The sequence below is a fragment of the Somniosus microcephalus genome, chromosome 22, assembly GCF_052327205.1.
Source record: "Somniosus microcephalus isolate GS21.2 chromosome 22, FLI_Smic_1.0, whole genome shotgun sequence".
NCBI classification, from domain to species: Eukaryota; Metazoa; Chordata; class Chondrichthyes; order Squaliformes; family Somniosidae; genus Somniosus; species Somniosus microcephalus.
Window position 1 is genome coordinate 49,244,212 of NC_141008.1, and position 15,550 is coordinate 49,259,761.

A 15,550-nucleotide genomic window follows, 5' to 3' on the forward strand; every position below is an offset into this window, starting at 1 on the left:
GGAGCCCTAGCAAAACTGAAGTCAATGGGAATCAAGGGGAAAACTCTCCATTGGTTGGAATCATACCTAGCACAAAGGAAGTTGGCTGTGGTTGTTGGAGGTCATTCATCTCAATCACATGACATCACTGCAGGAGTTCCTCAGGGCAGTGTCCTAGGCCCAACCATCTTCAGCTGTTTCATCAATGACCTTCCCTCCATCATAAGGTCAGAAGTGGGGATGTTCGCTGATGATTGCACACTGTTCAGCACCATTCGAGACTCGTCAGATACTGATGCAGTCCGTGTCCATATGCAGCAAGACCTGGACAACATTCAGACTTGGGCTGACAAGTGGCAAGTAACATTCGCACCGCACAAGTGCCAGGCAATGACCATCTCCAACAAGCGAGACTCTAACCATCTCCCCTTGACATTCAATGGCATTACCATTGCTGAATCCCCCACTATCAACATCCTGGGGGTTACCATTGATCAGAAACTGAACTGGACCAGCCATATAAATACTGTGGCTACAAGAGCAGGCCAGAGGCTGGGAATTCTGCGGCGAGTGTCTCACCACCTGACTCCCCAAAGCCTTTCCACCATCTACAAGGCACAAGTCAGGAGTGTGATGGAATACTCTCCAGTTGCCTGGATGAGTGCAGCTCCAACAACACTCAAGAAGCTCGACACCATTCAGGATAAAGCAGCCCGCTTGATTGGCACTCCGTCCACCACCTTCAACATTCACCCCCTCCACCACCGGCGCACTGTGGCTGCAGTGTGTACCATCTACAAGAAGCACTGCAGCAACTCGCCAAAGCTCCTTCAACAGCACCTTCCAAACCCGCGACCTCTACCACTTAGAAGGACAAGGGCAGCAGACGCATGGGAACATCACCACCTACAAGTTCCCCTCCAAGCCACACACCATCCTGACTTGGACCTGTATCGCCGTTCCTTCACTGTCGCTGGGCCAAAATCCTGGAACTCCCTTCCTAACAGCATTGTGGGTGTACCTACACCATATGGACTGCAGCGGTTCAAGAAGGCGGCTCACCACCATCTTCTCAAGGGCAATTAGGGATGGGCACTAAATGCAGGCCTAGCCAGCGACGCCCACATCCCATCAATGAATTAAAAAAAATAAATAGGCATAGAGTACAAAAACAAGGAAGTTATGCTAAATCTTTATAAAACACTGGTTAGGCCCCAGCTGGAGTATTGTGTTCAATTCTGGGCTCCACACTTTAGGAAGGATGTCAAGGCCTTGGAGAGGGTGCGGAGGAGATTGACCAGAATGGTACCGGGGATGAAGGACTTCAATTGCGTGGCAAGACTAGAGAAGCTGGGGTTGTTCTCCTTGGAGCGGAGAAGGTTAACTGGAGATTTGAGAGTGGTGTTCAAAACCATGCTGGGTTTTGATCGAGTAAATAAGGAGAAACTGTTTCCAGTGGCAGGAGGGTCGGTAACCAGAGGACACAGATTGAAGGTAATTGGCAAAAGAACCAGAGGCGACGTGAGGAAACATTTTTTTACGCAGCGAGTTGTTGTGCTCTGGAATGCGCTGCCTGAAAGGGCGGTGGAATTCGTTTCAATAATAACTTTCAAAAGGGAAGTGGATAAATACTTAAAAAGGAGAAATGTGCAGGGCTACAGGGAAAAGAGCAGGGGAGCGGGACTAATGGGAGAGCTCTTTCAAAGAGCCGGCACAGGCACGATGGGCCGAATGGCCTCCTTCTGTGCTGTATGATTCTCAAGAAAAGGAAAGACTTGCATTTCCATAGCGCCTTTCACCACCTCAGGACATCCCAAAGCCCTTTACAGCCAATGAAGTACTTTTGAAGTGTAGTCACTGGTTGTAATATAGGAAACCCAGCAGCCGATTTCCACACAGCAAGATCCCACAAACCGCAATGTGATAATGACCAGATAATCTATTTTAATGATGATGGCTGAGGGATAAATACTGGGCAGGACACTGGGGAGAGCTCCCCTGCTCGTCTTCAAAATAGTGTCGGGGGATCTTTTACATCCACCTGTAGGGGCAGACGGGGCCTCGGTTTAACGTCACATCCGAAAGACGGCCCCATCCGGCAGTGCAGCACTCCTTCAGCACTGCACCGGGAGTGTCTGCCTGGATTATGTGCTCGAGTCTCTGGAGTGGGACTTTGAGCCCATAGCCTTCTGACTCGAGGCGAGTGCTACCCACTGAGCCACAGCTAAAAGGAGAGCTGAGGCTCTCTGGAGCTGACACATTGCCCAAGTCACTGTTTGTTCTGTGTGATTATATCTGCAGCTAACGTCAGATAATTGATGTCTATCATCTTCCCTGAGAGCAGGCAGTGGCCGGTTAGACCGGTGTTTCCAGCTGGTGAGGTTGTTGAAGGCTCAATCATGTGCCTGGGTGGACTCTGCAAACCTGCCGTGGCCACGTGTTCAAATCCCTCCATGGCCTCGCCCCTCCCTATCTCTGTTATCTCCTTCAACCCTCCGAGATCTCTGCTCTCCTCCAACTCTGGCCTCTTGAGCATCCCTGATTTTCATCACTCCACCATTGGCGGCCGTGCCTTCAGCTGCCTGGAATTCCCTCCCTAAACTTCTCCGCCCCCCCCCTCCTTTTAAGACTCTCCTTAAAACCGACCTCTTGGACCAAGCTCTTGGTCGCCTGTCCCAGTATCTGTGTGTGACTTGGTGTCAAATCGTGTGCTCCTGCGAAGGGGGAAGCAGCCTGGATTCACGGGGCAAGCCGGGCCGCCGGCAGTGATGTCACGGCATCTGGCCAGCATTCTGCCGCTGGTCGAGTGAGACAGAGGCGGTGGGTGCAAGTTATGCTACCAGCTCCGCGCCACTCTCCGGCCCGGGGAAAACGCAGGTCTGTGTGCCAGAGTGCTGATCTACTCGATATCTCGGTGCCCTGCTGACGCTGGAACTTTCGGTGGGTCAGAGTCCCGGGCGGGATAGTGGGTCCTGTACCCCAGTGCCCCTCTGGTGGCCCGTGTCCGTTCCCCCCCCTACCGCCGCCTCCCCCCCCCCCCCCCCCCCCCCCCCCCCCCACAGTTGCACTGTGCAGCTTGCGTCGCTGTGAATCTGGCCCTGCCGCAGCCACGACGTAATCTCAAACAGTAGAACAGGCACGGTACAACAGTTCTTCCTCCCTCCCTCCCTGAGGATGTGACAATCTGCCGTTCTCTTGCAATTGCCCGCTCTGTCCTCGCACCGAGTTTACAACTGATGATGGAATGCAAGAGCGAGGTCGCGTTCACATCGCACCTTTCGCGTCCCCGGGACGTCCCAAAGCTCTTTGCAGCCGATTAATTATGCATGAAGTGCGGTCGCTTTTGTGAGCAAGCTCAACGGGCAACGAGGCAGCCAGTTTGCGCACAGCAAGCTCCCACAAACGGCAATGTGATAATGACCAGATAATCTCTCTTTTTAGGGATGTTGATTGAGGGATAAATATTAGCCCCAGGACACCGCAGGGAGAACTCCCCTGCTCTCCTTCGAAATAGTGGCCGTGAGATCATTTACGTCCACCTAAGAGAGGACAGACGGGGCCTCGGTTTAACGTCTCATCTGAAAGATGGCACCTCCGACAGTGCAGCACTCCCTCAGCACTGCACTGGGAGTGTCAGCCTAGATTTATAGACTCAAGTCTTTGGAGTGGGACTTGAACCCACGACCTTCTGACTTGGACGCGAGTGCTATCAACTGAAACCATAAATTGAGGAATATAATTGACTCCAGTCCCGCACCAACCCAGTTGACTCTTACCTGCCCGCTGGATTGGCCCTGCAAGCCCCCTCCGTTGTATCAAAACCCTTACTAGGAATAACAAGGTGCAGGAGAATTCACCACCACCAATATCACTAAAGCAGATTATCTGCTCATTATCACATTGCTGTCTGGGATCTTGCCGTGCACAAATTGGCTGCTGTGTTTCCTACATTGCAACAGTGACTACACTCCAAAAAGTACTTCCTTGGCTGAAAGGTGCTTTGGGACGTCCGATGGTTGTGAAAGGCGCTGGAGAAATGCAAGTTTGTTCGATCTCAGGGTGATTGGGGGATGGACAGTAAATGCCGTCCTTGACAGCGACGCCCGCATCCCGGGAAAGAATAATATATAAACAAAAAACCACAGCCTGGCTTGTCAGGGTGTGTGGATTGAAGCACGGCCGATCTGGATCACGTGCTTGTCACAGATCACAGAATCACAGAAACCTCACAGTACAGATAGAGGCCATTTCGGCCCATCGAGCCTGCACCGACACATATCCCACCCGATCCCCGTAACCCCTACACATATCCCACCCTATCCCCATAACCCCACGTATTTAATCCCCCTAACACTAAGGGTCAATTTTTATCATAGCCAATCAACCTAACCCCGCACATCTTTGGACTGTGGGAGGAAACCGGAGCACCCGGAGAAAACCCACGCAAACACGGGGAGAATGTGCAAACTCCACACAGACAGTCACCCGAGGCCAGATTCGAACCCGGGTCCCTGGCGCTGTGAGGCAACAGTGCTAACCACTATGCCACCGTGCTGGCCCTGGAGGAGGTTTCAGCACCGGCTCCTCTTCGAAATAGTGACTGTGGAATCTTCCACTTGAGAGGGCAGACGGGGCCTCAGTTTAATGTTTCATCCTCAGCGCTGCCCCTCCGACGGTGCGGCGCTCCCTCAGCGCTGCCCCTCCGACGGTGCGGCGCTCCCTCAGCGCTGCCCCTCCGACGGTGCGACGCTCCCTCAGCGCTGCCCCTCCGACGGTGCGGCGCTCCCTCAGCGCTGCCCCTCCGACGGTGCGGCGCTCCCTCAGCGCTGCCCCTCCGACGGTGCGGCGCTCCCTCAGCGCTGCCCCTCCGACGGTGCGGCGCTCCCTCAGCGCTGCCCCTCCGACGGTGCGGCGCTCCCTCAGCGCTGCCCCTCCGACGGTGCGGCGCTCCCTCAGTGCTGCACTGGGAGTGTCGGCCTGGATTTTGTGCTCTCTTGAGCGAAGACTCAAACCCACGACCTTCTGACTCAGAGGTGAGCGAGAAACCCACTCAGCCACGGCTGACCGCGTGCAGGCTGGGGTGGCCCAGTCCTGGGGCATGGGACCGTGGATCTTCTACCGGTCCGCGTGGCCCAGCCGGAGAAGGGAGAGGCCGGGTGGTGCTAGTTCACGGGCTCTGCCTGGAACTATGAGAGATCTTTAAACAGCCCTTGCCCGCCCACATGCGTGCAGCAGCGATGTGGGTTTTCAGAGTGTTGGCTGGTGTCGGGTTTCCGAGGGCGGGGTGCTGTTTTCATTTATCCCCGAGAGCCTCGACAACAGTCAGAGAGTTGGAGCACTGCAGCGACGAAACGTGCGTGTTAAAGGGACGGTGGTGCACACTGCGTCAGATAAAAGCACACTTCGCCTCGCTTCTGCTGGGGGGCCGTGCGGGCCCTAACCTGCGGGGGGCAGGAGGGTCTCCATCAATGTTCCCCCATATCTTTTTTTTTGGGTGCGCGGTCTCTTTAAGGGGCTGTGATGCCCATTCAAAGTTTCGTGCATGTGCAAAATTTCACGTCAGAAAAGGTGGTCCCGGACTGCGCGGGGCTGGTGGAGGGCACGTTGGTCGTTTATGTTTTTCTGAGGGAGGGAATCGCGATGGCCGCTCTGCACACGTGGAGGAGGATCTACAGGGGCGGTGACCAGGCGCGGCCTCCTCTCGGCTGTAGCCTTCAAATAAAGAAAGACTTGCATTTCTATGGCGCCTTTCACGACCTCGGGACGTCCCAAAGCGATTTACAGCCAATGAAGTACTTTTAAAGTGTACTCACTGTTGTAATGTAGGAAACACGGCAGCCAATTTCGCACAGCAAGATCCCAGGAACAGCAATGCGATAATGACCAGATCATCTGTTTTTTGTTATGTTGGTTGAGGGTTAACTATTGGCCAGGACACCGGGGAGAACTCCCCGGCTCGTCTTCGAATAGTGCCGGGGGATATTTTTCATCCACCTGAGAGAGCAGACGGGGCCTCGGTTTAATGTCTCATTCGAAAGACGGCACCTCGGACAGTGCGGCACTCCCTCAGTACTGCCCCTCCGACAGGGCAGTCCTCACTCAGTACTGCCCCTCCGACAGTGTGGCGCTCCTTCTGCACTGTACTAGATTGTCAGCCTGGAATTTGTGCTCGAGTCTTTGGAGTGGAACTTGAACCCACGACCTTCGGACTTGGAGGCAAGAGAGCGAGAGTTGCCCACTGAACCACGGCCGACCCCTGGGGTTATGGGGGGGAGGGGCTTCGCCAGGTGTGGGTTTGACGGCGCTAAATGCGTCCATGGTACACGGGTGCGGGTGAGGAATTAGCGGAATTCAGGGATTGCGTCCCCATCCAAAACACTGGTTATAAAATCCTGGAATTGCTGCCCCCCACCTCGATTAAAACGGGGATGGGACCCGAATCCACCGGTAGCGACGATGGTTGGATGGGGTGTGACGTGATGTGACTCGTGTTGCGGTTTCTTTCCCCGCCGGTCTCACCGTTTTCTCTCTCTCCCCGCAGCGGACTGGCCGAAGACGGTGACGGGACTGCCCAGCACGTCCGGCACCACCGCCAGCGTGGTCATCATCTGCCGCGACAAGATGTACGTGGCCCACGTAGGGGACTCGGGCGTGGTGCTGGGCGCGAAGGACGGCCCCGGTGAGGGCAGGGCCCAGAGCGAGGGCGCAGTGCATGCCCTGGAGGTGACGCAGGATCACAAACCCGAGCTGCCCAAAGAGAAGGAGCGGATCGAGGGGCTCGGAGGGAGGTAAATACCGCGGGGGTGGGAGGGAGGGAACCAACCCGGGCTCTCTCGCTCCCTTTTCTCTTCTCGTCCTCTCTCTCTCTCTGAAGCGCTCTCGCTCGCTCTCTCACGCTCTCTCTCTCTCTCTGACGCTCGCCATCACACTCTCTCTGACGCTCGCCCTCTCTCTCTGACGCGCTCTCTCTCTGACGCTCGCTCTCTCTCTCTCTGACGCTTGCTCTCTCTCTCTCTCTGGCGCGCTCTCTCTCTGACGCGCGCTCTCTCTGGCGCTCGTGCTCGCGCTCTCTCTTTCTCTCTGACGCTCGCCCTCTCTGATGCTCGCTCTCTTTCTCTCTGACGCTCGCCCTCTCAATTCAATTCAATCCAAATTGCTTTATTGGCATGACAAGATACATCTTATGTTGCCAAAGCACAGAAATACATGTATGATTGACCATATAAACACCGATCTAGACACAGTGTATAGACAAGTATACCCATGTATACATAGCTATATGCACATAATATATGCATATAACCTTTTCTTAGATTTAATGTGTCACTGGTTGTCCCTCTGCTTGTGGCAAGCTATAACATAGTTTGCCGCTATAGTTACACATTTTCTCTGTTCCCCCAATAGATATGGGAGTTTTTGGAGGTCATTCAAATTTTTGAATTCAGGGCATATTTTTGTGAATTTTGGGTAGAAATTCTCCCTCATGTCCTGATAGTTTCCGCAAGTTGTGAGGAAGTGCATCTCTGTCTCCACCACTCCCTGACTGCAGTGAGAGCATATCCTGTCCTCTCTTGGCAGCCGGGTCTGCCTGTGTCTGCCTTTTTCGATGGCCAGGCTATGTTCACTAAGTCTGTACATTGTCAAGGTTTTTCTCAGTTTGCTATCCTTTACCATGGTCAGGTATTCAGCCATGGTGTATTGTCTGTTTAGGGCCAAATAGCAATCGAGTTTGTTTTGGGTTTTTGTTGTTTCTGTCCAATAGGTCAAGTATTTTTCCTTTTGTTTAGTGATAATTGTGTTGGGTTGAATTCTCTGTGCTAGGGTGTCACTGTCCTGGGGCTGGTTATTATTATTAGTGTTGGTAGTTACTTCACTGAGTCCCAGGACTAGTTGACTGAGGGGATCATCTCTTGGCATTTCAAGGCATCGTAATGATAGCAGTGGGGGTTGCTCATTTTTAGGTGTTTCCAAAATTTGATGGCTCGTTTTTGGATATTAATTAGTAGTGGATATTGGCCTAGTTCTGCCCTGCATGCATTGTTTGTGGTTTTCCTCCGAGTCCGGAGGATACTTTCGGAATTCTGCATGCAGGATTTCAATTGGGTGTTTGTCCCATTTTGCGAATTCTTGTTGTGTTAGCGGACCCCACACCTCACTGCCATAGAGTGCAATTGGTTCAATTACTGATTTAAAAATTTTGAGCCAAATGACAATTGGAATTTCTATTTGGGTTGACTTCTTAATGGCATAGAAAGCCCTTCTTGCTTTCTCTTTCAGTTCATTCACAGTCAAATGAAAGTTTCCCGTAGAACTGATTTTTAGGCCTAGGTATGTGTAATTTGTAGTTTGTTTGATTTTAGTTGCTCCTATTGTGAAGTTTATTCTGGGTCCCTGATGTCTGGATCTTTGCTGGAACACCAGAACTTTGGTTTTTTTGGGGTTTATTGTCAGGGCCCAGGTCTGACAGAACGACTCTAGCAGATCCAGGTTCCGCTGTAGTCCCTCCTCAGTTGGTGAGAGCAGAACCAGGTCATCTGCATAGAGGAGGAATTTAACCATGGAGTCATATAGGGCGAGGCCAGGTGCTGTAGATTGTTCAAGTAGTTTTGCCAATTCATTTATGTAAATATTAAAGAGTGTCGGTGAGACAGGCGAGCCCTGCGCCACTCCACGCCCCTGAGAGAAATATTTTGTTTGTTTGTCTCCAATTTTAACTGCACATTTATTGTTTGTATACATTGATTTAATTACATCATATGTTTTTCCCCCTACCCCACTTTCAATAAGTTTCAAGAATAGACCGTCGTGCCAAATAGAATCGAAAGCCTTCTGGAAATCTATAAAGCAGGCAAAAATTTTGCTTTTGTTTTGGTGAACATGTTTGTCAATTAGGGTGTGTAGGGTGAAAATATGGTCCGATGTTCTATAATTTGGTAAGAATCCTATTTGGCTTTTACTCAAGACATCGTGCTCCTCAAGGAAATTTATAAGCCTTTGGTTTATGATACTACAGAATATCTTCCCCAGGTTACTGTTCACACAGATGCCTCGATAGTTATTTGGGTCAACTTTGTCTCCACTTTTGTATATGGGCGTTATGGGTCCTTTGTTCCAGACATCAGGGAAGTAACTGACACTCGGAGCCAAGTTGAAGAGTTTTAGGATAGCCAATTTCATTTTATCGTCAGTGTGTTTAATCATCTCGTTTAGGATGCCATCTGCACCGCAAGCTTTTCTTGGTCGCAGGTCCTTGAATTTTTCAAGTAGCTCTTTTTCAGTTATTGGGTGGTCTAATGGGCTTTGTTGGTCTTTTATGGCCAGTTCGAGCTTTTCCAATTCTTTGCATATTAGATCTTGCTCTGGGCTTTGTGTGTTTTTCTGGTATAATTTTTCAAAATGGTTTTCCCATATGTCTCCATTTTGAATGGGCAATTCTTCACGTTGCTTTTTGTGTAATGTATTCCAGTTGTCCCAGAAACAATTAGAATCGATAGATTCCTCAATGGAGCTGAGTTTATTCTTAATATACTGCTCTTTCTTGGCTCTGAGTGTGTTTTTATATTGTGTTAGTGCCTGACAAGCAAGGCGTAGTTCCTCGTTTTCTGGTTGTCTGTGTTTTTGGTTTGATATTTTCCTGAGTTTTTTCCTCATGTTATGACAGTCTGAATCAAACCATTTTTCGTGGTTTTGTGTTTTGTGTTTACTCTTGTGAGATATCAAGTTTGACATTGTTGCCAAATTATCAAAAATATTATTTAGGTTATTCACTGCCTGGTTTACGCCGCCTTTATTGTGAGTGTATGTATTTTCCAGGAAGTTGTCCAAGAGGGATTGAGTTGATTGGCTGCTAATTGCTTTCTGGTATTTTTCCGTACTGTTTTGGGCCCATCTGTAGGATTTTTTAATGTTGTACAGCTTACTGGGCTGTGTTTCTGTGTTGGTTGTTTCTGTCCTTTTAAGATACGCAGTAATTTGGCTGTGATCTGACAGTGGTGTTAGTGGTTTGACTGTGAATGTTCTGAAAGAGGATGGGTCCAGATCTGTAATCATATAGTCTACAGTGCTGATGCCAAGAGGTGAAGAATAGGTCAGTTTTCCTAGGGAGTCTTCTATGAACCTACCATTGACGATGTACAGACCCAGGCTTCGACAGAGCTGCAGGAGCTGCTTTCCGTTTGCATTTATCTGTTTGTCGTAGTTACACCTGTGTGAATGCAAAGGGAGATCAAACTGGTTATTTCCAAATATGTAATTATTCCCCTGAGTACTGATAAAGTCTGGTTCTTCACCAGTTCTTGAGTTGAGGTCACCACAGATCAACACGTTCCCAGGGCCTGGTAATGGTTAATCTCCCTCTCAATGTTGGAGAAGGTGTCCTCTTTGAAGTACGGGGATTCTATAGGGGGGATGTAGATTGCGCAAATGAAAACATTTTGCATGCTAGAAATTATGTCTGTCTTAATCTTGAGCCATAAGTGGTTTTCGCCCTTTTTTATAAATTCGATGTAATTCCTAAGCTCTGCTTTAAACCAAATCAGTATGCCTCCAGAGTCTCTGCCCTGGGTTACTCCTGGTAGTTTATTGGAGGGGACCACTAGCTCTGTGTACCCAGGGGGACAACCAGTGGGCCCTTCTCCTCTACACCATGTCTCTTGCAAAATGATAATGTCCAGATCTTTGATTTTATCTCGGAACTCTGGGAAACTGCTCTTTAGGCCAAACACAGAAGAGTGTAGGCCTTGGATATTCCAGGTTGAGATGCACAAGGATTTCATGTTTAGCTTGGTCTTTTGCTGTGATAGGTGTGTGTGTCTTTGTCGTATTAAATGGGGGTAAAAGAACACCTCAAGCGTCTATAAATACTGACAGTACATATCTGCAACTCTTTCCAACAGTCATACCCCTTTTTTTTCAGGTGTGAAAAGGGCTAGTCATTATGTTTCCTGATCCATAAGGCGGGAGCAGATGATGCTGAGCATCTACTTTATGTCTCTCAATGGATTGTCTCTGCCTGTTTTATTGCTTACGTCCTGTGCCCATCTCACTCCGTCGGGCTGGGGTTCTTGCTGCTGTGGTGGTCCTGCTCTCCTGAGGGGCAGGAGTGGTGCAGGTCGGGCATTGGTGCTGTGCTCATATGGCGTGTACGTGGGGATCCTCTCTGGTCCTGGTTGGTGTGGTGGTGGTCTCTGTATTGGTCCTGGGCTGTACCTCGCTGGTCTCTGATGACTGGGGGGGGGGTGTCCTGTTCCTCTTGGAGTCTGGGTGTGAACCCGGTCAAGAGCGACATCCTTCAGGGCCTTAGCAAAGACTGGTACTAGCTCCTTGTAGAGATGGACGTGGTCTTCAAGACATTTCACATCTAGGGTGGGGTGTTGGGCCAGGTGCACGTTTTGTTTTAGTTCACAGTATCGTGCTATGCTGGCATTTATCTTGTGGATTGTTCTGTGGTGAAAGTCTTTTCTCGGCAACAGTGTGGAAATAGTGATTCTAGCATTTGGGATGGTGGTGCTTGCCTTCTCGATCACTGTTCGGAGCGACGTTTCCACCCTCTCCTGCTGGGCCCCTCGATCATTTGTGCCGGTGTGTATGATGATGTGTTGAGGAGCCTAATTGGGTTGTGGTCAGCAATTCCAGGGCTTTGTCTGAATTTGGGCACCAGTGCTTGGCTACATTATGTTTAGGGAATAGCTTTTTCACCCGGAGGTGTTTCCCATTTGAGTCTATGAGTATTGCAATGTCAGCCTTGTTGGTGTTTACTGGCTGGTGGCTTTCGCCTGGACTCACAGGTTGCGTGTTGGATTGGGGGGGTCGTGTCTGGTGTGTGCGCACCTCTTGTGAGCGGCTCGGCTGTGGTTCCAAAGTGGTGGGGGCAGACTGGGCTTCAGTGTGCTGGTCGGTCTGTGTGGCACCCCCTGTATTGTGGGTCTGCTGCTGTTGTTCAGTGGGAGAGTGCATCTGCTCAGTCGGGCTCTGTACTGTCTTATCTCTGGCTGCTGGGCTAATGCCGCTAGCTCTCCCCTGTGGTTCTCCCTGTCTTTCTGCAGCTCTTTCACCTGCTTCCCAAGTAAATTCAGCTCTCTCCTGTATCTCTCCCTCTCTTGCTTTTGTTCTTGCTTCATTGCTGAAATGCTGCTTTCTTGGTCGGTTTTCAGTTGAATGACCTCCTCTATAAGTTTAACCAGCTCTATCTCCAGCTGGTTAAACTTCTCCTCTAGTTGTACCGGGCTGTGGGACCCCAGGGTGTGTGCCTGGTCGGAGCTGGAGGACTCACTCATTTCCTGGCTGGGCTGCTTTGCTCCTGGTGAGCTGGAAGTGGTAGGGGGAGTGTGTGGGGCTTTCTCCCTGGTATTTGCTCTGGGGCTGGTCAATTGTACCGTGGGGCCCCAGGGTGTGTGCCTGGTCAGAACTGTGGGGCTCGCTCTCCTCCTGGTTAGGCTGATTTACTCCTGGTGAGCTGTAAGTGGTGGGGGGAGTGTGTGTGGCTTGTTCCCTGGTAGCTCCCCTGGGGCTGGTCTTTCCCCTCTCAACTATTCCTCTCTGTGTCTGGAAGGCTGTTTCAAAGTCTTTGAGGTTGCCTTGCACCATTATTGTCCTGTTTCTGTACATGTTGACAGTCGTCGTTTCACTATCGGGGGTCCCCTGATTTCCTTATTTTCAGTTCAGTTTGAACCCATTAGTGTTTTTTTCTTGCTTAACACTGGGATCGTGTATGGTGATTGCTTTGAGCCAAGCCACTGACTGACCTGAGTAAAAAATGAGATTCCTCATGTTCCCCTTTTTGTACCAGTCAGCAAAAAGAGTTTCTGGCTTTGCTCTCAGCTGCTGTTGCTTGAGTTTTTTTTTTTGCATTTTTTTTTATGTTGGGGGGAAGATGGAAGAGGTTGCTCTCAGTGCGCCACGGGAGCTGCTGCGGCTCCTCTGACTCGCTCATTTTTAGTGTAAAAGTAAAAATTATTGCTGACCTTAGAATATGCTGATTTCTGTTCTGCGAGTGTAATAACTTTTTAAAAAACTTTTCTGGGGCCCCAGGTTTGGTGTTTCCCTCTCCCGACCTTTCCCAGGCCCTGGACTCGCTCGCTCGTTGTCCCGGTCTTGGAGCCGCTGTTTCCCGGTGCCTCCGGGCTGCTCCCCCTCTCCGACACTGCGGTCTCTGGGCCTCAGTCTCGGCCCGGCTCCTGGGGCTTTTCCCAGGCTTCAAGGCCCCGCACTGGCTGTCCCTCTCTCCCGAGTTCACCCTCTCCAGTCCCCCGTCCTCGCTCTCTGGGCTCGGGCTGACCCTCCCGGTCTGTGTTTGGGAGCCGCGGTTTCCTGGTGCCTCCGGGCTGCTCCCCCTCTCCGACCCTGCGGCCTCTGGGCCTCTGTCTCGGTCCGGCTCCTCGGGCCTTTCCCGGGCTTCAGGCTCCGTGCTCGGGCTCCGCTTTGGTGCCTCGCTATCCCGGTTTATCCTCGGGTTTATTTTTCTCTTTCTCGCTGTCTTTTCTTTTCCTTTTTTTTCCGGGTTTTTTTCTATTTGGTGGTCTTTTTCTTAGGTACTTAAACTTAAACTTAAACTAAACTAAACTAAACTGAGCTAACTTAGACGAAAGTTAAATTTAACTTTTAGAACTTTTAAAACTTGAAGTGTAACTTTTTTCCCCACTTAAATGACAAAAAACACACAAAAATTCAGCAGCCCATCTTCAGCGTGTCTGCTCTCCCCCCTCCCTCCCCCCTCTCTCTCACGCTTGTGCTCTCTCTCTCTCTCACGCGCTCACTCTCTCTCTGACGCTCGCCCTCTCGCGCTCTCTCTCGCTCGCGCTCTCTCTCTCGCTCGCGCTCTCTCTCTCGCTCGCGCTCTCTCTCGCTCGCGCTCTCTCTCGCTCGCGCTCTCTCTCTCTCGCTCGCGCTCTCTCTCTCGCTCGCGCTCTCTCTCTCGCTCGCGCTCTCTCTCGCTCGCGCTCTCTCTCTCGCTCGCGCTCTCTCTCGCTCGCGCTCTCTCGCTCGCGCTCTCGCTCGCGCTCTCTCTCGCTCGCGCTCTCTCTCGCTCGCGCTCTCTCTCGCTCGCGCTCTCTCTCGCTCGCGCTCTCTCTCGCTCTCTCTCTCGCTCGCGCTCTCGCTCACGCTCTCGCTCGCGCTCTCTCGCTCGCGCTCTCTCTCGCTCGCGCTCTCTCTCGCTCGCGCTCTCTCTCGCTCGCGCTCTCTCTCGCTCGCGCTCTCTCTCGCTCGCGCTCTCTCTCGCTCGCGCTCTCTCGCTCGCGCGCTCTCTCTCGCTCGCGCTCCCTCTCTCGCTCGCGCTCCCTCTCTCGCTCGCGCTCCCTCTCTCGCTCGCGCTCCCTCTCTCGCTCGCGCTCCCTCTCTCGCTCGCGCTCCCTCTCTCGCTCGCGCTCTCTCGCTCGCGCTCTCTCGCTCGCGCTCTCCTCGCTCGCGCTCTCTCGCTCGCGCTCTCTCGCTCGCGCTCTCTCTCGCTCGCGCTCTCTCTCTCGCTCGCGCTCTCTCTCTCGCTCGCGCTCTCTCTCTCGCTCGCGCTCTCTCTCTCGCTCGCGCTCTCTCGCTCGCGCTCTCTCGCTCGCGCTCTCTCGCTCGCGCTCATCGCTCGCGCTCTCTCGCTCGCGCTCTCTCGCTCGCTCTCTCTCGCTCGCTCTCTCGCTCGCTCTCGCTCGCGCTCTCTCTCGCTCGCGCTCTCTCTCGCTCGCGCGCTCTCTCTCTCGCTCGCGCTCTCTCGCTCGCGCTCTCTCGCTCGCGCTCTCTCGCTCGCGCGCTCTCTCGCTCGCGCGCTCTCTCGCTCGCGCGCTCTCTCGCTCGCGCTCTCTCTCGCTCGCGCGCTCTCTCGCTCGCGCTCTCTCTCGCTCGCGCTCTCTCTCGCTCGCGCTCTCTCTCGCTCGCGCTCTCTCTCGCTCGCTCGCTCTCTCGCTCGCGCTCTCTCTCGCGCTCTCTCTCGCGCTCTCTCTCGCGCTCTCTCTCGCGCGCGCTCTCGCTCGCGCTCTCGCTCGCGCTCTCGCTCGCGCTCTCTCTCGCGCTCTCTCTCTCGCTCGCGCTCTCTCTCTCTCGCTCGCGCTCTCTCGCTCGCGCTCTCTCTCTCGCTCGCGCTCTCTCTCTCGCTCGCGCTCTCTCTCTCGCTCGCGCTCTCTCTCGCTCGCGCTCTCTCTCTCGCTCGCGCTCTCTCTCTCGCTCGCGCTCTCTCTCTCGCTCGCGCTCTCTCTCTCGCTCGCGCTCTCTCGCTCGCTCGCGCTCTCTCGCTCGCGCTCGCTCTCTCTCGCTCGCGCTCGCTCTCTCTCGCTCGCGCTCGCTCGCGCTCTCTCTCGCTCGCGCTCTCTCTATCTCGCGCTCTCTCTCGCTCGCGCTCGCTCTCGCTCGCGCTCTCGCTCGCGCTCGCGCTCTCGCTCTCGCTCGCGCGCTCTCTTTCTCGCTCGCGCTCGCTCGCGCTCTCTCTCTCGCTCGCGCTCTCTCTCGCTCGCGCTCTCTCTCGCTCGCGCTCTCTCTCTCTCGCTCGCGCTCTCTCTCGCTCGCGCTCTCTCTCGCTCGCGCTCTCTCTCTCGCTCGCGCTCTCTCTCTCGCTCGCGCTCTCTCTCTCGCTCGCGCTCTCTCTCTCGCG

At 52.8% G+C, this 15,550-nt stretch overlaps 1 protein-coding gene across 1 annotated transcript in view; it reads left to right on the forward strand.

Moving 5' to 3' along the window:
• Window positions 1-15,550, forward strand: part of ppm1da (protein phosphatase, Mg2+/Mn2+ dependent, 1Da) — a 48,302-nt gene that overhangs the window by 8,654 nt on the left and 24,098 nt on the right. Inside the window, exon 2 of the mRNA XM_085964688.1 lies at window positions 6,521-6,767. Coding sequence (XP_085820814.1) covers window positions 6,521-6,767 — 247 coding nt within the window. The remainder of the gene's footprint in view (window positions 1-6,520; window positions 6,768-15,550) is intronic.